Source organism: Achroia grisella, unplaced genomic scaffold (genome assembly GCF_030625045.1).
Source record: "Achroia grisella isolate CSIRO2021 unplaced genomic scaffold, CSIRO_AGI_Agris_v1 utg660, whole genome shotgun sequence".
Lineage (NCBI taxonomy): Eukaryota > Metazoa > Arthropoda > Insecta > Lepidoptera > Pyralidae > Achroia > Achroia grisella.
In genome coordinates, this window is record NW_026712984.1 from 8136467 (window position 1) to 8162530 (window position 26064).

Consider the following 26064-nt stretch of genomic DNA (forward strand, 5'->3'; position numbering starts at 1 on the left):
TACTTAACCATCTTAGAAATTTTGGACCGGGTCGATATTGGTCTCTTTGACTTGCTATAACACAATTCTCGATCAATTTGATGATTAACCATCATGTTTTGGTCGAGAGGAAATTCGTCGTCTTGACCTGTTTCTGGCTCGCAGCCTACATTATCACTTTATACAAAGTCTATTACTTAATACTATTCAATTATATACAATTTTAGATAATTTTAATCGTTACTGTGTGAAAAATCTAGACTAATTCAACAAAACACACAAAAGACCAAAATGGTGACTCTGAGTTGCTTGCTCTCCGTCCAATTCAAACGGGGTTCGAAATCACGACCTGAGTCGAGGATCGAACCCCTAGCGGTGTCCTCAAACTAAAGTCGTATCCGTCAGGCGGGAGTTGGCCTTCAGCCGCTCCATAAGTTCTTCCACGGATTTGGAGTGCACCACATCTGAACTCGCCCCCTATCGTCCGGTGAAGCTGTTAGACTAGTTATATCCAAGGCCAAAAAGTAATATAGGTCAGAAAGACCCGTCGCGTCCTATCCGGTGAAGCTGTAAAACCTTGCCAACATTAATATGTTTCAAGAAAAAATCTGAGCTGCTATAACTTGGAGAAGTATTGCCACCAACAAAAATTACCTCCTAATCTTCCTAGGAAACCTAATAGAACCTAACTGATCCTTGTTGAGACGTCATTTCTTCCCCCCTATCCCTCCTATTAGGCCCTGAGCGGAGGACAGAGTGGCCAGCGCAATCCTCTCACTGTTAGTGGAAGATAAGCTTCTATCTTGATTACTGGTCACGGATAGCAATCGCTCAGCGGAATTTAACGAGCTAAGTGACAACCGGTTGTCTGGTAACCGGTCTGAGCCGGCCGTAACCGGTGTCTGATTGCTGCTGGTTGCCGTGATTGGTGTGGTTGATCTGGTTAACGTTTTAGCTAGAGTGGTTGCGGTTGCAGGAGGCGAGGTGCGGAGCAATGCTGTTGGTTTCTGGTCACGGCCGCTGCATACCTGAAAAGGTTTATAAAATTATACTTTTTCTTATATAAACACTATTATCTTATATATAATCGCTAAATGTGTTGGTAAGCGCTAATCTCGAGAACTACCGAACTGATTTCGATAATTCTTTTTTTAGAATATTTCTTGAGGTACGAGGATGGTTCTGACGGAGAGAAAAATTTAAAAAATTGCCTAAAATGCCTAAATACACCAGTTTTCTGTAATCCCATACAAACAATTCTTAATGATACTTAAAAGTCAATTTGAACTTTAATACCATACCATAAAGTTCAAATGTTAGTGGAGAGGTTCCGGGAATTGTTTAGTATAGAAATCAGTAATAAAATGTCACTTGAAATGTAAATGTCTCATTGATATGTATTTATAATATTACTACAAATCTAAAAGAAAAATTTAATAAGTGTTGTGTGATTGTAACTCATTTATACTCGACAAGCCTCTTATAAGATATGCCTCCATAATGTTCAACAGTCAAGTCTAAGGTCTGCAAGGTCCATTAATAAGGCGACGGAAATATTTAGACAGAAGAGCCCGAAATGCAACGAATCTCATCTAATCGTACTGCTCAGGAAGAATCGACAGTTAGGCGATACGAAGTTCGCCGGGCCAGCTAGTTTATTTATAAAATTATTCAATATAATTTGAACATAAATCTTTACTGATATTATAAAAATGATAGTAACTCTGTATGTCTGTCTGTCACACCAAAAACCCAATTTAAATTAAAGTTGGTACACAGATAGTCTAGATCCTCCCACCTCCCCCCCCCCCCCCCCCCCCCCCCCTCCCTCCCCTTCCTCTCCCCCTAGTACTCACGAAATACTTGAAAGGCTCCTAAGATAATAACAGTCGGACTTATAGCATAAGCAATATTTTCCAGACAACCTTTGGGCAGAGGAGAGAAGACAGAGGTCTTAGTGATATTTGTAAGAAGAAGAGTCCATAATATCTCATTGCTTCCTTGATTAAATTATTTTAGAAATATGAAAGCGTAGCGGTTTTTGTATTGTTTGCCGCATGCATTCTTATGTGAAATGTGAATACTATAACCATTAGATGGCAATTGTGAGTAGCTATGACGAGGTCTGGTGTTTTGAGTAGTCATGCTCACTAAAATGTCCAGACTTGTGGCGGCGTGGTGGGCCGGGTCAGTGGGCTCCCTAAAATATGGTCGAGCGCAGTGGTGGCTGGCTCATCCGTCATACTCGTGAACGGGTTCTGCTTGTGTGGACTGGTCTGCTCTAATCACTATGACTTATTTTCTCTTATTAATTTTAACCAGTTGTTGTATATTGAGTGTTTTTTCTATTTTATTATTTCATTGAATTAGTACTAATCGGTGGTTTGTATTCACACACTTAAACTTAAATTGTAAGTAAGAATAAATTATTTAAAAGAGCAACACATAAGTTTCTTGCTTGTTCTTCTTGTGATGAGACAGCATTCCGAATGAGCGGTAGATTAAAAAAAAATGTTATGACATAAATGATTTTCTATTCTATTCTATTCTATTCTCTTCTTACCTGGTGATGATTCTCCCAGTCCTTGTGTTGACAGAACGCACCGCAGTACCTGGCGGCGTTACACCCGGAACAAGTTTCTTGAGCCTTACGGCCGCAGTTCCAGCAACACTAGACAAATATTATAAATAAATAAATATGAAACTAAAGCTTGTGTTATGAGTACTAGACAACTGATACAAATATACGTGGATATCTTTTTTTTTTGTAAATATATACATATTATATATAGAAAACACCCAGACCGATACAAAGAATCATACTCATGAATACAAATGTTTACACCTTGCGAGAAATCGAACCCGCGACCAACGGAAGTAAAGCGGTATGCTAATCCGCTAGACAACCAAGCCCATCATCATTACATATATAAAATAAAGTCGCTGTCGCTGTCTCTCCGTCCCTATGTATGCTTATATCTTTAAAACTACGCAACTGATTTTGAAGCGGTTTTTTTTATAGATAAAGTGATTCTAGAGGAAGGTTTTATACATATAATACATGTACACCCGTGTGAAGCCGGGGCGAGTAGCTAGTATAACATTATAATGTGCTTATTAGGTGCGTATATAGGTCACATTAGACATTTACCATAAGCTGAAGCTACAGTAAGTTAACAGTTCTTATTTAAAAAAATGTTTGCACTTAGCTTCGCATAGTTAGACACGCATTTCGCGAAATAATTTAACTTTTTTTAAATTTTTCTTAACCCATTTCCAAAAAACAGCAATATTCATAATATTAAAACTAAATTTAAAGATAAACTTGCTCTCCCCAAGTATCGTTTAGAAAAAGTCAATAGGTCTTTTATGGGAATAGGTATAAAATTTACAATAAGATACCAAAGGATATATTGGAATTACCCTTAAATAAATTCAAAACATCTGTTAAATCATATTTACTGAGCAAAGCCTACTCACTAAACGATTACTTGAATGTCGAGCGTGCATGGCAATAGTTGTTCATGCACGGGATTTTCATTTAATGTTAGACATAGACACCTATATAAATATACATTGTAAATAAACTGGCTTTTAAAAATAATAATAATAAGTAATTCAATTAAGTTTCTTGCCAGTATCATAAGCGGCTAAAATGTCCTACATGAATAAATTATTTTTGAATTTTATTAAATATATATTTATAGACTACATGCCGGAAATACTTACATTCTGTTGACCGGATGCGTTTGGACTCAAGTCCCTACCAGGGGGAGGACTGTGCCGCCTTTCTCCCATCCGGTCCATCTTGCCCCGTTCTGCTGCCACCAGCTCTAGTGCCTTAGACTCTGCAGCACCAACCGCCCTTTGGAGTTCCAATAACGCTTGGCGTTTCACCTGTAAGGAATCCTTTTCAGGTATGAATATAGGTATAGTAGTTACTATATTGATGATGTCAATACCTGATGGATTTACATCGTTTTGTTGAATTCCACTACAATTAAGTGTGAGACCACAAATATTCGGTATTGAAACTTGATTACCGTTACGACCTTCTCTAATGGTGATCAAATCCCGACCGTTATTGAGTCTAAACCAATATTGCGACACGTGTTTCGTCTCTGAACGAGGCATCATTAAGCGTTTGAATAGAGTTCGGATATAGCTTGGAAGCGTTGACTCTTCGGCGACCAAACATCAAGTAGTGAAATGGACTTCCGTAAAATAACACCTAATTCGATTAAATATATACTCGAATCGTTTTTTGATAGATTTATAAAATACTAGCTTTTACCTGCGGCTTCGCTCGCATTGAATCCATTGCATATAACCTCAATAATTCCAATTAGCTTAAAGTATAGTCAATTGATTTATAACTTCATTGCTGCCTACTAGATAGCGCTGAAGTAGCAAAATGTAGATTTTTTTATAAAAATATTTGTGTTTTTTAAATAAAAAGTATCCAAACAACTCCAATAACATGTGTATAAAATTTCATGATGATCGGTTCCGTAGTTTTTGCGTGAAAGCGTAACAAATATCCTTACTTTCACGTTTATAATATTAGTAAGAATTCACTGGTAAAATAACTTCTAATAGAATTAGAATAGAATAGAAAATCCTTTATTCGAATAAACTTACATTTAAGCACTTTTGAGTGGTCATACTAATTGACATTTTTAAGTTGAAATGTGTGAATTCAAAGTACCAACTATATAAACAATTGTGAATGAATATCATGTAATTTGTAATGTGCAAATCAGGGATGTCAGGGAGATCCGGAACTGTAACCGAAACTATCGGATATCCGATACAAAAAAATATCCGTAACCGTAACCGAATCCGAAATCAAAGTTTCGGATAATATGGAATAGGGGCGGAGCCTTATTGAGACACGTTATGTGACCATTTTATTAACTACTTGTATTTTCATTTGAAATATCTAAAAAAAAGTAAAATCCGTAACCGAAATTATCCGAAACTAACGGATAATCCGAAATAATTTCATATCCGTATCTGTATCCGGAATAATAATCATTCCTATATCCGAAACCTATCCGTATCCGAAATTTCATATCCAGAACATCCCTGATGCAAATGCTAATTCTATAATAAACGTATAAAAATTGAATCGTTTTTTCAATTTCGACACATTTTTTGAGCAAGCGAGCGTGATCTCATTTGTCCCCTCTCACATCCCATAATAATCCCAGAAGATAGGACGGTGGTCAGACCTGGTTGACGGCATCTTCAGCTCGTCTCCTGACTTCAGCCACCCTCTCCTCGGTCTGCCGCACTGCCGTCGCCATGATCTCGCTGGCTGCACGTTTTATATCACTGCTTTCAGTTGGTTCTACTCCTGTATACAAAATATATTTTCAATAATGGTATGTTAAGGTTTCTTAAGGGTCGGCAACGCGCACGTGACACCCCTGGGGTCTCAGGCATCCATTGGATGTGGTAACAATTTACCATCAGATGGGCCATATGCTTGTTTATCACCATCGTAGTACAAAAAAATGCATGTAAGTATATGGGACAAAGTTACCTAGACACATCAATGCAATATTAAGACAAATCCAATATTGTGTACTAAGCACAGCCGTGTCTAAACTGTGTCACCCCACCTTACATTTTATATCTATTGTCATTTAGTGTATAAGATCAATATTTTTATGTACATATTCCCCTCCAATCGATCCCCCGTCCAATTCAAACGGGGATCGATGTTACGACGGCCTGAGCTGAGGTTCGAACCCCTAGCGGTGCTCTCAGTCTAAAGTTGTATCCGTCAGGCGGGAGTTGGCCTTCAGCCGCTCCATAAGTCCTTCCGCGAGTTTGGAGTGCCATCTACACTCGCCCCCTAACGTCCGGTGAAGCTGTAAAGGCCAGCTGCGGCCAACAGCATTAGAGTAGTCAGAAAAAAATGTACATATTGTCAGTCTATTATCACCTGTAATATACATCGTCTCAACCAACAACATCGTATCATTACCCGCAACACGCACCATTCCTTTACCATCCATTAAAAAAATATAACAGATCTATTAGACTTGACGACCTCGGTGGTCTAGCGGTCTAGCACACCGCTTTACGACCGATGGTCGCGGGTGCGATTCCTCGCACGGCACGAACATTTGTATTCATGAGTATGATTGTTCGTATCGGTATAATATGTATTTACAAAAAAAAATATCTAGGTATATGTATCAGTTATCTAGTACCCATAACAAAAGCTTTAGGTAGCTTAACTTGGGTCTAGATGGCGCTGTGTGAATTATTAAACATGACAAGATTGTATGTAGTTAGATAACTCCAGTTCGTCTCACCTCTCTGCTGCAGTATTGCCAGCGCCCTCTTCGTCTTCTCCACCATGCTGAGTATGCAGTTCAGCATTGTGTTTATGTTCTTCCACTCATCATCACCTTTCAAGGATCCAGCCGTCCCCGGCCCCAGGGTCCTCGGTTCAGTGAACGATGCGTTCATTGATGATACGTCGCGAACTGTGATACCACCTGATGAAGAAACTTCCTTTACATTATCTAACATTGTTTTTTTTTCTTATTATAATTTATTAATCATCATTATATAGTATAAAACAAAGTCGCTGTCGCTGTCCATCCGTCCATGTATACTTAAATATTTAAAACTACGCAACGGATTTTGAAGCGGTTTTTTTAATAGATATAGTGATTCAAGAGGAAGGTTTATATTTATAATACATGTACACCCGGGCGAAACCGGGGCGAGTAGGTAGTAAACTATAAGTATGCGAAATTCTCCATACGCGCAATTTTCGTAAAAAGAAGTACTTAGTTTCTGCTTCAAGTATTAATATAATAAATGTACAATGATGTTATACTTAGTACTTTCATAGTAATATTTTTTACAAAGGGTTTAAAAAAAAACAAAAAACAAAGCAATTCAATTAAGTTTCTTGCCAGTTCTTCTCAATTGGATCTATATACTGAACTGGACGGTAGGGAAAAAATTATAATTATAATGTAAAAAGTTTGACGTTTATAAGCGGCTAATGTGTCCTACATGAATAAATGATTTTTTAATTTGATTTTGAATTAAACGTCAATTATTTGTTTCTATAACACTCTTACCGTCTCTTCTTTCGAAGCTGCTTTCCCCTTGAGAGCCATGGTATCCTTGGTAAGGGTGGCCATAGTCAAACAGACTGGCATTGCTCGGTAGGGGGTAGAGGAACGGGGAGGGGTTCATGAACAGGCTGGAGGGGGGAGGACGCTTCGGCTGAGGGGGATACTCATCATGGTGCACTCCATTGGTCTGGACAGCATCATAGAATCTGAAACAAAGAGTTATTATATTAACTTTTTTTTTTCTGGTCAATTAACACAGCGCCATCTAGTCCCACGGAAAGCAGGGCTTGTGTTATGGGTACAAGACAACTGATATAAATACATAGATTTTTTTTTTCGTAAATACATATTATACATAGGAAACACCCAGACCGATATAAACAATCATACTCATGAATACATCTTTGCACCGTGCGAGGAATCGAACCCGCGACCATCGAAAGTAAGGCGGTGTGCTAAACCACTAGACCACCGCGGCCCTCTCCATATAAATCTGAACCCGTCGTTCCCATAAATTCCGAACTCATCCACTTACAAATAAAATCGATACGCACAAAAGATATGGGCGGTCACAACTCTACCTAACAATAAGTTGATTCACAACTTTGAAGCTACAAAAGGAGAGGAGACAATGAAAAACTTTCAACTAATTATAGGCGAGGGGATTAATAAATACACGCACAAGTCATAAGATTATAGCGTTTGATCTGTAACTTTTATTTCGGACTACTCTAATGCTGTTGGCCGCAGTTGGCCTTTACAGCGTCACCGGACGATAGAGGGCGAGTGCAGATGACACTCCAAACCAAAGGAAGGACTTATGGAGCGGTTGAAGGCCTGCCGCCTGACGGATACGACTTTAGTCTGAGGACACCGCTAGGGGTCCGAACCTCAGCTCAAGATACGCAATATAATTCATAATAATAAATTTATTTGTAGATTTTGGGTACATACATATATGATATTATACAAAAACACGGGCCTTGCAAAATCTGCTTATATCAATTAAATTATCGATTGTTTATATAATTATTAATTATTGTATATGTCATTTTATATCTATATAAATCTAAATGCCGAGGTATTTCGTTTTCGACCGGATGCTTTGGCCGAACAGTTCGATCGTTTTCGACCACTGTTTTGAACGGATGCTTTTTATAATTTGTGTCCCAAAAATGAACAGTTCGAAAATTTGTGTAATCGAGCGGGCCAGTTGTGATGTTGGTGATTCAAAAAAATGCCAACAGTTTCAGCTTTAAAAAATCGAAAAATTGCCTGTCTATTAATTGACATAAATAAACCAAGTTTTGAGTCAAAGAATGAATGGTCGTTATTCACGAATTTTTACACGGGATTGAATGCTATTGTGTTTACTGTAAAAATATTTCGACTTTATACACGTGTCGCTTTTAAGCGCAGCTGCAGGTAACGACGGCTTGAAGGTCGCGCAGCTGCGATTCTAATGTTACACGTGCCGTGCGATAAGGATTCTAGGAAGTGGACGGTGGCACGTGTAGAAACTGTGTTGCTACAATATTATAAACACGAATGTTTGTGACTGTGGATGGATGGGTGGATGTTTGTTACTCTTTCACGCAAAAACTACGAACTCTATTATTGTAAAGTTTCATTAAAATCCTGCTTTTATTATTTAAAACATAAAGAAATATTCCAACAGTTCAGAGAGTAGGTAATTTTGAACCATGAGGAACTATCAACAAACTCTTGCTATTTTTAAATGACTTTATACCTACATTATTACATATATATATTTATGTTTAAATGAACTTAGTTTAAAAGGACTACATATAGATAAAATATATATCTGTTAGTACTTTTGGATAGTAAATTAATATTTTAAAGAATGTAAATGTATAAAGTTTATGACTTGTGCCACACCACAGCGCGAGCCAATTGCATTGTTCGTTCTAACGCCTGCAATTGAGCTTCTATAACCTATTGATTTAGCGTTTCACTGAACTTTTGCGTATAATTGCAAACAACAATTTGTTTTGTTCGACAATTTAGGATTTTTTAAGAAAGGGCTAGTAGCATGGCCTATTTAAAAGAAGTATAGAGGTGTAATTTTGATGTTGCTCTCCGCTAATTCTTTATTGAAAGATTAATTCTTTATCTATAGTTTTATTGTTTGAATCAACTTAACAAACTAGGTCAAAACTTAATTATATAAAAAAAAGTAACAAAATTAGTAATAGACGGTAATTAAGAATATTTATTATATTCAAATTAAACACGATTTATCAAAGTTCTAAAGTGTAGTTTCAAACACAACACGTGTCGGCCAGGCGGCTGTAAGCGTTTGTAAACGCCTGAATGTTTGCGCGCAGCAATTAGTTCACGATTTAACTTTGCGTTGCTAATTGCTAGTACTCCAGTGGCAGGGGCTTGCGTGTTTTCTTGTGATGTGATTGATAACCTGTATATATTATACGTAGTGAGTATCAAAGTTTAAAAAAATCATTATATTATTCTTTAATAAATGTCATATTAAATTAATTTTTTAAACTTTTATTTGATCCCAATGTATTTCTATCTCAAACTACCTCAGTAGTATCAATTACCACTATATTTATAAATTTATAAACTTACTCAGGTTTCTTTTAACATTAAGATGTTAATTATATAATATAACATAAATTGTATGAGTTAAATGTCATAAACTGTCACATATTACGATATAGTATATTTAAAAGATTAACCATATGTATAGGAATAGTAGGAAAGTCTATAATAGTAGAAATTAATGAATACTGGTCAACAATATAAACTAAAATATTTTCTGTATCACTGTAATATAGTAATGAGCATCCCTAAGCACAGGATTATTTTCTATTTAGGGAGCAGGTTGGCAATCTAATTTATTTATATTATATTTATTATTATACATTATATTATACCATTAATAAATTAAAAAAAAGTGAAATATTCGTAATTTTTGAATAAAATTATAAATTTCATTATATCTCAAATATTTTTCCTGATTGCAGCAACACTTCTACGGGTAGCGGGTACCGTCTGCGTAAGCTATTAACAGTAGCGCCTGCCGGCTGCCGGCCATAACGAACTTCTGATCGTGGTAATTGCTAACAGCGAGCGGCAGGCGCTAGATCGTTACCGCCAAATTGCTCAACTGTAAAACTTCCAATTATTTTTTGAGATACTTGAAATTCGATCACTTTTTTAAAAAGGACTAACTTAATAATTGACGTTTACTTAAAAGACGACCGTGAATAGTATTTGTTGTTTAAGCACAGAAATATTAATTAATTTTTTTCCATTTTCTTATGTTTATATGATACGTAAAAATTGAATATGTTAATGATAAAATGACTTTCAAAGATAGCACCGATAAAACATTTTTTCTATAAACTAGCGCCAGCGAATTGTAACTTGTGTACATTGGTATCGCTAAATATACTTAGATAATTATTGCAAATAGCTTTTACTATTTGTACGGACTCATTATTATCATCTTATTGACAACTAGGTGTGCTCGCGGTTTCACCCGCGGGAAATTTACAGCCTGTGTTATTCCGATGTATAAACTATATTACTGTAAAGTTTCATCAATATCCGTTGAGTAGTTTTTTTCGTGAAAGAGTAACAAACATCCATCCATCTAATCACCCATACTCATTACTCACAAACTGTCGCGTTTATAGTATTAGCACAGATAAGATAATATTACATATGTACAGATACCCCTTCCATACGAGAATATGGTTCCTTCCTAACTCGGGCTATTTTCGGGCTATTTGTAATACTAATGCTACGTTTATATTCAGCCGCTTCCCCTGCCACTCGCGCTGCTGGAAATATTGCCGGGCGACAACTGAGCGAGAGAGCTGAATGTAAAAACACGCTGTCACTCGCGCTGCCAGTCCTTTGACTAGCGCATGAAAAACCCTACAATCGAGGGAGCGCCGGGCAGCGCGAGTGGCAGCGCCAATGGTATGGGAAGTGTTTCCATTCGTGTTTACACTCTCACGCTGCTCACTTCCTGGCCATTTGGGATGAGTGTAAATTGGGCATAAGATACTGCATATGATTTAAATTTAGTCACTTATTTAGTTTTATATGTTTTTGTTCTATATTACGTGTGTGCTAAAACACAAATAAATCGTTCATCTAATATAAAGGATTGCTAGTTTAAAATAACAAAATAGTTTTAGAAAATTTCTACAAGCACTAGAGGCGGGAGATTTGATGGAAACAGCTGTCCAGATCATTACAACAACGGCCTATAGCCACCACGTACTGGGTCATAATTTCACGCGTCTAACGGATGAGGGTAGAATTAAAAGCCAATAGCGTCCGCAGGCGACGCGAAGCGTCGTGCCAAATGCGGGCGCTGTACTCATAAAGTAGAATATGGGCACCGGTCATGAGGAAATATTGACCAAACGCCTGGTTTACGGCCAACACGATGTTTTAAGGGTGGATATCCCCAACCCCATTCTACACAAAACGTTGTACTATTAAAATTGAACGGGTGCTGCTTGTGAAGAGTGGTCTATTCGGGTTATGAACACTGATTAGACTATTTGCTTTTGCTAAATTGCAATAGCATATGCTGGTGGTAACTCTGTTCTCCCTAATTTAATTTAAAAATCAATCTGTATTATTGTAAACATGTACAACATTTATTTGAAAATAATACAAGCTGAGTACCTTGTCAGTTCTTCTTATCTCGAAATCATTCCAGATCGACGGTAGATTTGACATATCATAAGAGTCTGTAATAGACCTACATGAATATTATAAAGACGAAAGTTTGTTCAAATCAGTTGTCTAGTATCCATAATACAAGCTCTGCTTACCGTGGGACTAGATGGCGCTGTGTTAATTGTTGAGAGTTATTATTATTATAATTAATTCTGCAAACGCCTGTCAAAATAATAACAGCACAATAAACAGACGTCCAAATTGCTATGAAGCTCGCGGCAGGATTCTTCAATTTATCATATGTAAATCTGTTTGGGTACATCACAAATCGCCAATTACCGAACACAATCACTACCCATCGAAAGCATCAAAGGATGCCCGCAAAAAGTTTACGTCTGTCCACAACGTGCGTTTGACAGCTAGGGATGTGAACGTATGCCTATAGTCGATTGTGGGCAAAATCGATTATTACATATCGCGCACCCAGTACGGTATTGAAATATTTAAAATTTTCATTTATTTGAAATTAGACTCTAAAATTATTATTTTGGAGTGGATTTTCCAATGTGAATATTTTTTTAATTAATCCAGTACTATGTCATTTTTTTTATATAGTTCGATGGTGGCAAACAAGCATACGGTCCATCTGGTTGTAAATGGCTTCCATAGCCTATGGATGTTTGAAATACCCTGGCGTTGCAGGAGTCCATTACAGTGCGGCGATGAAGACACGTGGGTGTCACGTAAGCGTTGCCGACTCTTAATATACCCTTCTTGAAAAACCCCATGCTATACTTAATTCCGCAATCTAAGTGTACGCGGGAGGAAGCTCCTCTGAAACCGCACTGTCCGAGACCACTTAGGTTCTAGCGTGTGGGGATGAATTCCCTGTCGATGGCGAACGGTGCGATGGTAAAAGGTACCCGTAGGCATCATGTCGGATAATTCTTCATTGTTATATATTCGGTAGAACAGGCAAGTCTCACCTCAAGGTAAGTGGTTCGATACCGATATAGACATTGGAATTATCGTACTTTTTTATATAGTTCAAATGGCAATCTAGTTGACGATCCACCTGATGATAAGTGGTAACCGTCGTCTATATACATGAACAGCACTACAGATATCACGTTATCATGTGACACCCGTGTTACTGCTTATATGTTACCATTTCAAAGGACTAAAATGAGCTTCTTAACCAGTAATCTCACTGCCTAATATAATAATCTGCACCTACAACCAAAGCATCTTACAAAGCAAGCTGCTTGGCTGAAATACGTGAAACTAAGGTACACACACAGATGAGTTTTTTACAAAGTTGACCTCGATCATCGTCCCCTAGATAAATCTTTATGAACATAAGGGGTAAGATGATAGGTTTGCGTATCTGCCCGCCATACTCGTGAACGAGTGCTGCTTGTAGGGACTGGTCTGCTCTTGTCACTACCACTGATTTAATCTTATTGTGTATTTATATTTAACCCCAATAAATTAGTGCTGGTTGGTAGTTTGTATTCACACGCTTCGACTTGTAAAATGAGAACTTACAAGGATTATTTAAAACAGCAACACACAAGTTTCTTTCTTTTTGTGATGAGACAGCTTTCCAAATGTGCGGTAGATTAAAAAAATATTATGACTATTCTAAAGTGTTTAAATTAAGTTTATTTGGATAAATTATTTCTATTCGCAGAATAGGACCTGCCTATCTTAAATTATTAGCCTATTTTTTTACCTATTCTAATGCTGTTGGCATCTGATCTTTACCCCGTCACCGAAATATAGGAAGTGGCAGTAAGTCCTTACGGAGCGCTGAAGGACTTACGGAGCGGCTAAAGGCCAACTCCCGCCTGACGGATACGCCTTTAATAAAAAAATATTTAAATATGTTTCTATTTCACACGAATTAAGGCATATGCATGATCTACGATTTTATGTAGTTTTTTATATGTTAATATATAATAGAGGATTCTTTTCGAACAATTCTTATGTTGCTGGCTACTGGCCTTTTCAGCCTTAAAGCTTTTACCCTTGAAAATGAAGATACTTCCATACAACTTTTCATCTCCCTTATAACTCCCTTACAACACTTTTTTCGCATTAATAAGTAGCCTATATCCTTTCTTAGGGTCTAGACTATCTATGTACTACATTTCATTTAAATCGGTTCAGTAGTATTGGCGTGAAATCACGACAGACAGTGTTACTTTCGCATTTATAATATTCAATTCAAATTCAAAATCATACAACATTACATCTCCCCTATCAACCCGTTACAACCCTTTTTTCGCATTGAAAAGTAGCCTATGTCCTTTCTCAGGGTCTAAACTATCTGTGTACCAATTTTTATTTAAATCGGTTCAATAGTTTTGGCGTGAAATAACGACAGAGTTACTTTCGCATTTATAATGTTAAATTCAAATTCAATCATCATTTATTTAGAATATCTGAGCCGCTTATGAACGTCAAATATTTTATATTATAAATTTTACCCTACCGTCAATTAGTAAGGATATATGATAGTGGAGTATTTTTTTTTACTGTACTAATATAGTGATTTTTTCGAACCACTCTAATGTTGGCCGCAGCTGAGCTTTACAGCTTCACCGAACGATAGGGGGCGATTGCAGATGGCACTCCAAACCCGCGGAAGGACTCACGGACCAACTCCGGATAATTTTTCATTCTCATCAAGCTAACATCCCTAGATATGCGGGTGGGTGTAACGGGGGTTGTTGGGGGGTTGTCAGGGGGTGTACGGCGGTGGGGGCGTACAAATTACCTGTCTATAACACTCACCTGTTCGAGACTACGATTATTGATAGTTGAGATCTGAATTGTTCGGATTTGATGATTGCCTAATGATTTCTGAAGGACGCAGTTTTCGTGTACATTTTAGAATTACATTGATGTTCTAAATAGTTTTTACGACCTCGGTTGTTTAGCGGTTTGGAAAGAAAAAGAAAGAATGAAAATTGTTTTTTGATACATAATAATTTTTAAATTTTATATTACATTATATAGGTTTATATTCATTTCATAGTACCAAATAGGTCTCCACTCAGCATATGTCGTGACGGGGTGCCACCACGCTGATATTCTGCGGATACGTTCATAAGTATCTTTACATATAAATAAAATTGTAGTGCCTGTTTGTAATATTGAAATAACCGTTTTTTACTACATGCATATGAATATAAATACGCTACATACACCAAAAAGACATTTTTTACAATTTTTGTCTGTCTGTCTGTTTGTTTCGGCTAATCTCTGAAATGGCTGGACCGATTTTGACGAGACTTTTTTTGGCAGGTAGCTGTTGTAATAAGGAGGAACTTAGGCTACTTTTATTTTAAAACAAATATTTTATTTTAGAAAAATAAAGTTAAATGCCACACGGACAAAGTCGCGGGTTCGATTCCTCGCACGGAACCAACATTTGTATTCGAGAGTATGTTTGTTTGTATCGGTCTGGGTGTTTTCTATTTATAATATGTATGTATTTACGAAAAAAAAATATCTGCGTACTTGTATCAATTATCTAGTACCCGTAACATAAGCTTTAGCTAGCTTAACTTGGGACTAGATGACGCTGTGTGAATTGTCCTGAGATTATTATTATTATTGTTAAAATAAATAAAATTTCTAAAATTAAAGTAGCCTAAGTTTCTCCGTATAACGTTAGCTATCTACGAGTGAAAGTCCCGTTGAAATTGGTCCAGTTGTTTCAGATTAGCAGAAACAAACAGACAGACAGATATAATTTTTTTTAAATAATATATTATTAATATAACCACAGTATGTACATTCATACGTTCTTAGTGAAGAGCCGTTAATTTGAAACTATAAACAGAGACTTCAGTTTTATTTATTTATATAGATTTTTAAACAACGATATTTTTTTATGGATGTTTATGGTATGGTGCACCCGCCTGCGCTAGCGGTTTACGCTGGCGGGGCACCAGTGGAGAATAATAATGAACTGAACTGAGGTCAGGTCAGTTAGCACATCGTGACAAATTCACCAGGAATTTATCACGATAGTTTCCAAGGGGAACCTGTATGTACATCACAGTGCGTAATTCCATTATCATCCATAAGAAATAGAAATAGAAATAATCTTTATTCAAATAAACTCATTACAAGCACTTTTGAATAGTCATATTTTGATTCTACCACTCATTCGGAACGTAGACTCATCACTAAAAGAATGAGCAAAAAACTTGTGTGTTGCTCTCTTGAATAGATGTTTTTTTATATAAATAATAACAGTATAACAAGTAAGAGGCATGTGATAATCAACATAGAAACTGCTACGCACTCATTCTTAGTGCAATCAGATAATATTGTCAGCGCTATGGATTTTAAGTTTTTCTATAAAAACGATATCCTTTGTAAGAAAAAGATATCCCTTCATTTCCCTCCAGAAAAGGTGGTCACTCACGGATCGCTGGCTCGCCTCTTCACCCCTGGTTCTCCAGGAGTCTGCTGCTGAGGTGCGAAGATATCGCTGCTGTCTCCACCTGACTCCAGGATGAGGTGCTCATGAGACCTGACGTACTGCAGCGGGGTCTGTGGAAATATTTTATGATTAGTAATCTTATTGTTATCTATACATATTATTTTTATTTTTAAAAGAGCAACACACAAGTTTCTTGCTCATTCTTCTTGTGATGAGTCTGCATTCCGAATAAACGGTAGAATAAAAAAACTTGACTATTCAAAAGTAATTACATTAAGTTTATTTGAATAAAGATTATTTCTATTTCTATTTCATGTAAATAAAATTGTAGTGTCTGTTTGTAATATTGAAATAACCGTTTTTTACTACATGCATATGAATATAAATACGGTACATACTCCAAAATATTTTGTTTTCAATTTTTATCTGTCTGTCCGCGTGGAATTTAGTTTTCTAATATAAAAGTAGCCTAAGTTACTCCTTATTACATCAGCTACCTTCCTATAGAAGTCCCGTCAAAATCGGTCCAGCCATTTCAGAGATTAGCTGGAAGAAACAGCCAGACAGACAGACAAAAATTGTAAAAAATGTTATTTTGGTGTATGTGTCGTATTTATATTCATATGCATGTACTGCCTATAAAAGTCCCGTCAAAATCGGTCCAGCCATTTCAGAGATTAGCTGGAACAAGCAGCCAGACAGACAGACAAAAATTGTAAAAAATGTTATTTTGGTGTATGTATCGTATTTATATTCATATGCATGTAGTAAAAAACGGTGCTTTCAATATTACAAACAGGCACTCCAATTTTATTTAAATGTATAGATGGCAAAACAACGTTTCCCAGTCACCTAGTAATTTATAAAAAAATACACCGACCTGCTTCGCTCTACGTGCCCGGGCGTGTAGATCTCTTTGAGCAAGGGGCAGCAACGCCCGAAGGAAACCAGGAACTGAAGCTCGAAGAGGGTAGTTGGTGCACTCCTGGACTCCGGCCTGGAACTCTTCTATATTCAGCGTCCCGGACTGTTAGGATGAAGTAATAACATCTTATAAATATTGCCGTTTGGGCAATGAAGTCTCGAGTGGCGACCACGAACCGGAAGACGCAGCGTGAAAGGCCTCGAGCAAGGTGGACCGACGATCTGGTCAAGATCGCTGGAAGGCAATGGATGCGAGCAGCGCAGGACCGATCGTCGTGGAGGTCTATGGGGGAGGCCTATGTCCAGCAGTGGACGTCTTACGGGCTACGATGATGAATATTATAAACGCGAAAGTTTGTGAGTATGGATGAATGTTTGTTACTCTTTCACACAAAAACTACTGAACGGATTTTGATGAAACTTTTTAGCAATATAGCTTATGCATCAGAATAATATATACTTAGGCTATATGTTTATTGAAATTTATATACCTATTGAAACTAGTATATCTAAATATATATAACTCAAAGGTGACTGACATAGTGATCTATCAACGCACAGCCCAAACCACTGGACGGATCGGGCTGAAATTTGCCATGCAGGTAGATGTTATGACGTAGACATCCACTAAGAAGGATTTTGTTTAATTCTACCCCCAAGGGGATAAAATAGCGCATGAAAGTTTGTATGAAACTTTGTCAATTTCAAACCGATCGGCCTGAGACTTTGCATGCATAAAGCTACTATGACGTAGGCATCCCCTAAGAAAGGGTTTTGATGAATTCCACACCTAAGAGGATAAATTAACGCGAGCGAAGCCGCGGGCAAAATCTAGTAAATAATAAGTATAAGATATATTGATTTGTTGAAGACCTCGGTGGTCTAGTGGTTTAGGACACCGCTTTCCGTCCGATGGTCGCGGGTTCGATTACTCGCACGGCACAAACATTTGTATTCATGAGTGTGATTGTTTGTATCGGTCTGGTTGTTTTCTATATATAATATGTATGTATTTACGAAAAAAAAAACTTATATATTTGTATCAGTTGACTAGTATCCATAAGACAAGCTTTAGCTAGCTTAACTTGGGTCTAGATGGCGCTGTGTGAATTGTCCTGAGATTTATTATTATTATATTATTGATATGGTCAAACGATCCGTGAAACTGATATAGTTACAGACCATACTTACATACTTAGAGGAACATAAATTTACATAAACACCTAAAAAAGAAGATAGAGAACAGAAGAATACTTACAACAAGATTGTATATCAGCTGACGCACCCTTTCACCAGTGTCCACGCCAACGTCTGCAGCAAACTGCTGCAGCGCTGACAGGAAGCGGCGCAACCGCTGCAGCGCTGGAGCGGACCTGGATCCTTCTGCTAGAGGTGGTGAGAGGGACTCCGTTGATGACAACGTGGCTGGATGGGAAATAATCATGTAATTAGAGTAGAGTAGAGTAGAATAGAATAGAATAGGATACAATAAAATACAATAGATAATCCTTTATTCAAACAAACTACTTTAATCAAACTTTAATCGATAGTATAGGATAGCATAGGATAGAATAGGATAGAATAGGATAGAATAGGATAGAATAGGATAGAATAGGATAGAATAGGATAGAATAGAATAGTATAGGATAGAATAGGATAGAATAGAATAGTATAGGATAGAAAAGGATAGAATAAAATACAATAAATAATCCTTTATTCAAATAAAACTTAAATTAATGCTTTTTTAATAGTCTTATTTTTTTTAATCTACCATTCATTCAATAAGCAGTCATATCACAAGAAGAACGAATTTTTGACATATAGATATATTTCTTTATTTTACGGAGTCAGCTAGTAATATCTAAATATATATAACTCAAAGGTGACTGACATAGTGATCTATCAACGCACAGCCCAAACCACTGGACGGATCGGGATAAAATTTGGTATACAGGTAGATGTTATGACGTAGGTATCACCTAAGAAAGGATTTTGATTAATTCTACCCCCAAGGGGATAAAATAGGGGGTGAAAGTTTGTATGAAACTTTGTCAATTTTAAACCGATCGGCTTGAGACTTTGCATGCATAAAGCTACTATGACGTAGGCATCCCCTAAGAAAGGATTTTGATAAATTCCACCCCTAAGGGGATAAATTAACGCGAGCGAAGCCGCGGGCAAAAGTTAATATATATATAATAGATACAGACTTTATAATAATAAATTACCTGTTGTGCCATTATTCTGTGGACTGGGTGGTCCAGGCGTGGGGGAGGACCTCGGATCCTCCACACCTTGTTCTGGAGATCTTCTCTCTTTGCCAGCAGTGTTAGCTGTAACAATCAAAAGTATTTATAACATTATTTATACATATAAATAAAATTGGAGTGTCTGTTTGTAATATTGAAATAACCGTTTTTTACTACATGCATATGAATATAAATACGGTACATACACCAAAATAACATTTTTTTTCAATTTTTGTCTGTTGATTCCGGCTAATCTCTTATATGGCTAGACCGATTTTGACGGGACTTTTATTGGTAGGTAGCTGATGTAATAAGGAGGGACTTAGGCTACTTTTATTTTAGGAAAATCAAGTTAAATCCTCGGACGAGTCGCGAGAATAGCTAGTATAATTATATAAATAATGTATATGAAACATGAAAGTTTACAAATACTATTGTAGAAGACTTACTTTCTCATTTACAATATTAGTATCTCAATACGCCAGAAAAAAAATGAAATGTGTTACAAAATATTTTCATTGTAAAATATCTTGTTATAAAATTGATGAATTTATAAATGATAATAATGTTTTCGTAGAAAATATCTAACTTAAAATTCATAGCGCTGACAATGTTATCTGATTGAACAGAGATTAAGTGCGTAGCGGTTTCTATGTTGATTGTCGCATGCCTAATCCTTGTTGTTAATTAAATATAATTAAATCAATTTTTATTTAAAAGAGCAACACACAAGTTTCTTGCTCATTCTTCTTGTGACGAGTCTGCATTCCGAATAAGAATAAAAAAATGTGACTATTCAAAAGTGCTTATATTGAGTTTATTTGAATGAAGATTATTTCTATTCTATTCTAGTAAGGGTATACCCGTCCGCTATCTGTATGGCCTCGGCAGCACGAGGACTATGCAAACAACGCCGGCCGGCGCGGCGAGACCGTGCCGATGCATAACGGTATCCGTTTAATAACTTATATTGAACGAAAAGGAATCAAACCGAAACTGTTTCGGAAATAAATACATTTGAAATTTCTAGAAATTTTCTATTCTATTCTATTCCACGAATCATAAATACAAAATTAAATATTACAAGTAATCCCTTATAAAAGAAACTAATTAATTGTTGCTAAGACCATCATATCAGATCAGATATCAAACAAAAAAACGCATCATAATCGGTTCATTAATATTGGAGCTACGATGACCACAGACAGATAGATAATAATAACCAGCAAAAACTGAGAAAATGCAATAATAGTGTAAATAATAATAATAATATAATAATAATCTCAGGACAATAATTCGCACAGCGTCATCTTAACCTAGACTCAACTTAAGCTAGCTAAAGCTTGTGTTATAGGCACTAGATAACTGATATAAATACATAGATATTTCATAAATACATATATATTATACATAGGAAACACCCAGACCGAACAAACAATCATATCCATGAATAGAAATGTTTGCACCGAGGAATCGAACCCGCGACCACTGGACCAATACAGATACACAGATACTTCAAATTTACTTCCCTCTTTTTGCGTTGAGATAAAAGTAGAATATTCTGTTTACATAATATTGATATAGTTAAATGTGCCTGCAAAATTCGTGAGTTCCGTTGCCTCGTCCGATTTTATGCGCGATGTAACAAAATAAATAGGATTATCTATGCGCTAGCACGCAACTCATCGCGCGGTTTGCACAGCCTCCGATAGTCTATGGTTCTGGGGCTAGGAAACTAGCGGACTGTATGTTTATTAGGAAACCTTCTATACTAACAATGAAACTCGTAATCACTAAACATATATCTTTATTTTGTACTGTTCCAAGCATTAGATCACTTTAAAAACTGTTATAATATATTTAAGTAATAAATATGACAATATATTCTATGCACTCTCTATGTCTCTCTCTATTCTGTACGATCCTAATTATCCTGAATACATTAGCAGCAAATTTCATTTCCATGAGGTCAACACGGATCGCTCTCTTCGCACTACTAGAAAATTATTACTTTATATCCCGGCTCATTTGTCTCGTTTCGTTCATTATTGTAAATTAAATAATGTAAATTTAATGTTGTAATAGGTGAAAACTGTGATCGGTACAGCCTATGCTGTAAATAATATAATTGACGTAGTGGAGTAACCTGAAACAGTCATGCTCGCTATAAAGTTCAAACTTGTGGCGGCGTGGTGGGCCGGGTCGATGTGCTCCCTCAAATATGGTTGAGTACAATGATGGCTGGCTCATACGTCATACTCGTGAACGGGTGCTGCTTGTGGGGACTGGTCTGTTCAGGTTGTGAACACTGATTAGTTTTTTTGTTCTTTGCGATAGCATATGCTGGTGGTCACTCTATTCTCCCAAATTTGAATTTTAATAACTGTATTTATCATAAACATGTTCCACTATTATTTGAAAAAAAAATACGAGCTGAGTTTCTTGTTCTTCTCATCTCGATATCATTCCGAACTGACGGTAGATTTGACATATCATAAGAGTCTGTAATAGACCTACATGAATAAAGATATTTTGAATTTGAAATTGAATTGTTTCGCCATTCAGGCAATCACACTTTGGCACGACTTACCTCTTCATATCAAAACCGCCACGAGTAGGTTTTCTTTCAAACGTAAATTACGGGAACATTATTTAAACTTGTAACCTTTCCTGTGTCCTGTTTTCTCATTGTTTTTTATTGTTACGTATACATTTTTTTTAATTCCATTATTTGTGGCAGTACATGATATTTCATTGTCAGATTATTAAATATGTATTTACGTATGGTTTATGTAAGTATATATATAAATATATGTAGTTATTTATTCATATATATTTTTATGTGTATCGTTTAATATATTTTTTATATTTGCACCGCCAACAATTATTCTCTGCACCACCCATGGTTGACTGGTAGATAATGCCGCATGATGTTAAGTCCGCCATATGTACTTTCAATTATGTGCATTAAAGTTTTAATAAATAAATATTTTCTCTACAGTTTCCATCTGGTCTCTATAATATTACATCCTTTTTTTTATGTCAATATATTTTGGCGCCAAAGTTATTTCACCTTTTTAAAATGGACTACAGGCAACGGAACAAACCCAAACAGTTATAATATTGAGACAATATTCAAAATGGAATATTTAACACTGTATATGAAACACCCTTCATGAAGGAGGGCTACTGGTCGAAAGGTGTGGTGTATCGGCGCTACCGTGGCAGATTGTCATCAGTGCCGTGACCACATAGACAATATCAATATATTAAAATAGAATAGAATAGAAATTCATTTATTCAAATAAACTTACATTGAAGCACTTTTGAATAGTCATCACATTTTTTTTAATCTACCGCTCATTCGGAAAGCTGTCTCATCACAAGAAGAACGAGAAAGAAACTTGCGTGTTGCTCTTTTAAATAATTTTGTTTTTACTTTACATTGTTAAGTTGAAGTGTGTGAATACAAACTAACAATTAGCACTAATTCAATTAAATACTCAAATAGAGAAAATATTAAATATATAACCAACATAAGCTAGCTAAAGCTTGGGATATGGGTACTAGACAACTGATACAAATACATAGATATTTCATAAATACATATATATTATACATAGAAAACACCCAGACCGAACAAACAATCACATCCATGAATAGAAATGTTTGCACCGAGGAATCGAACCCGCGACCACTGGACCTGAATTTCACCATCGAACTACCCGCCAGAAACTAAACTACCATCTTGATCATCTGGACGAATGGCGGTCCTCCACTATGCGTTTTTCAAGAATCTTTTTTGCCGCGCACAACCACATTGTGGAATCATCTTCCAGCAATGGTATTTCCGAACCGATACGATATTGAAACCTTTAAGAACAGAGCTTATTCTTTCTTAAAAGGCCGACAACGTACAATTCCCCTGGTGTTGCGGGTGCTCATGGGTGGCTGTAATCACTTACCATCAGGTGGCCGCTCGTTTGTCACCTGTGCTATAAAAAAAACATGATATCAAGTCGAAACGAGTGTGTTGCTCATTTTATCATCCTTGTTTGCCCCGCATTTTACAGCGTAAACTGTGAATACAAACTACCAACCAGCACCATTTCATTATCATAAAAAAAATAAATGTATCATGTCAGTGATGACATCCAAACGGCCGGCCCCTGGACACCATCGTTATAAATTCCATCAGGTGAATTTACCACGATGTGCTATAAAAAAAACTGGATTTCTATTTGATCTCATGGCTCATCAAAGATTACATCCCTTTTCCACTGCCCCACTAGCGTAAACCGTTAGCGAAAGCGAGTGCACCATTTCATTAATATAAATTAGAAAAAAAAGACGCCATGTTTCTCTGTCCAGCGCTTTCCTTCTCCATGATAGTTCACCTACTGTCCTTATATCATCCTGCCATCTCTTTTTCGGCAAGATTTTGACAGTACCAGTTTCACTCCATGAGTATTGTCCCCAAGTTATAAAAGGAGATTAATCTTTGGATCTACTGAACCAACTTTGAAAATTCTTTTACGAATAGAAATCCACGTTTTTTTTATAGCACAGGGGACAAATCGTGGTAAATTCACCAGGAATTTATCATGATGGTTTCTAGGAGCAACCGTGTCAACCTGAACTGAACCCCATTGTTAGCAATATACAATCATTGCTAGCAATGGGGTCCACATTACTAACAATTCCCTTCTCTTTAATGGACTCTATTGGAAGAGGCTTATGTCTTAGGACAAGCTGACGAACCTAGGCAGTGCAACAGCAACGAACAAAAAGATTAACTTCACTATTACTATAAAGGCTATAAATAAATAAATAAATAGATAAATAAATAAATAAAAAGTTATATCTATATTAATAATAATAATAATAATAATCTCAGAACAATTCACACAGCGCCATCTAGTCCCAAGTTAAGCTATCTAAAGCTTGTGTTATGGGTACTAGATAACTGATACGAGCACATAGAAATTTTTTTCCGTAAATACATACATATTATACATATAAAACACCCAGACCGATACAAACAATCATACTTGAATACAAATGTTTGTGCCGTGCGAGGAATCAAACCCGCGATTATCGGACGTAAAACGGTGTAGACCGCTAGACCACCGAGGTCGTCAACTGGTCATTGTATAAATTTCTGCTTTGATTTTTTGTACGGCGTCTGAATAATTTGAAATAAACTATAACATGGTAAGTATTAGAGAAAGCAAAACACTAAATACTCTGCCGGTGACAGAATAAATAAAAGTTCGGCGAGCTAGTGGTGTGCCGAGTGCGGTCCCGTGCCAGGAACACGCGCCCTCTGCACTCTAGTGATGTGCCGTCGAATAAATTTATCGATATGATATTATCTTTATTCTTACTAATCTTAATGGATGATAATGTAATGGAGCGTCCGCCTGCGCTAATGGTATACGCTGGCGGAGCACCAGTGGAGTATGATAAGATGAGAATGAGGTCAGGTCAGTTAGCATATCGTGACAAATTCACCAGGATTTTATCACGATGGTTTCCAGGGGGAACCGCGTGGAGGTCAACCTGACGTGGTACATTGCTAGCAATAAGATAGTCCACATTACGAACAATCGCCTTCTTACTAATATTATATAAACACGAAAGTTTATGAGTATGGATGAATAGATGGAATTTTGTTAGTCTTTCCTGAAACAACTCTTGAACGGATTTTGATGAAACTGATTTGTAAGCTTTATAATACTAATATTAAAGCTTATAAGTCAGAATGACACATCTTTATATATACAAATTACGTGTCCGCGATGGACTTCTAAACTACTGAACCGATTGCAAATTTGATTTGCACATTGTGTGCAGTTTGATCCAACTTTAAGATAGGATAGCTTACATCTCAATTTATAGTCGCAATATTATTTTATAGTAATCGATCGTTTTTCATCAATCACTGACCTACTAGGAGACTATGACACCGTTGACCAATTCCAGTACCTTGGCTCCGTGATCACAAACCGAGGCGGCTGCGAAACTGAGATACGTCGACGAATCGCCATGGCTAAGACAGCAATGACCCAATTGAGCAAAGTATGGAGAAACAGAAACATCACCAACAAAACCAAAATACACCTGATACGATCACTGGTTTTCTCCATCGCGCTATATGGTGCAGAGACATGGACCCTCAAAGCCGCTGATAGGCAAAGAGTTGATGCCTTTGAAATGTGGTGCTGGCGTCGACTATTGAGGATACCACCACCAGTACAAACACCGTACAAACGTCTCTATTCTAAAGAGCTCTAATTGGAAGAGTCACAGCGGCTGTCTTCTACTTGTCTGCAGCGCATTGTGCGATACTTCGGACACATCGAGCGGAAGGATGTAGACAATATGGAGAGACTGATGGTAACAGGGAAGATAGAAGGTAAAAGACGTCGAGGCCGAAGTCCCATCCGATGGTCAGATCAAATATCACGTCAACTGAACATTACTATCAGCGCCGCAATACATCAGGCATCTGAGCGCAGCAGATGGCGCCGGCTAGTCAACAAGATAGTATAGAGTCACGATACTCAGCAGTGAGGGAACGATTAAGAAGAAGATTATTTTATAGCAAACATCAAAATTTTTATTTTATCTCGATATCGATAACGTGCTACGG

General features: G+C 36.8%; 1 protein-coding gene across 1 annotated transcript; it reads right to left on the reverse strand.

Annotated features, from left to right (window-relative positions):
* Positions 1-340: 340 nt before the first annotated feature.
* Positions 341-25459, reverse strand: LOC131849725 (protein CBFA2T1). Its single transcript, XM_059199840.1, has 11 exons — positions 25444-25459; positions 19389-19493; positions 18419-18585; positions 17117-17263; positions 16219-16346; positions 7092-7294; positions 6309-6494; positions 5214-5338; positions 3709-3876; positions 2543-2650; positions 341-1007 (listed from the first exon to the last, which is right to left on the reverse strand). Exons 1-11 carry the CDS (start codon positions 25457-25459, stop codon positions 687-689), a joined length of 1674 nt encoding a protein of 557 aa, XP_059055823.1. The 3' UTR covers positions 341-686.
* Between the last annotated feature and the right edge of the window lie 605 nt (positions 25460-26064).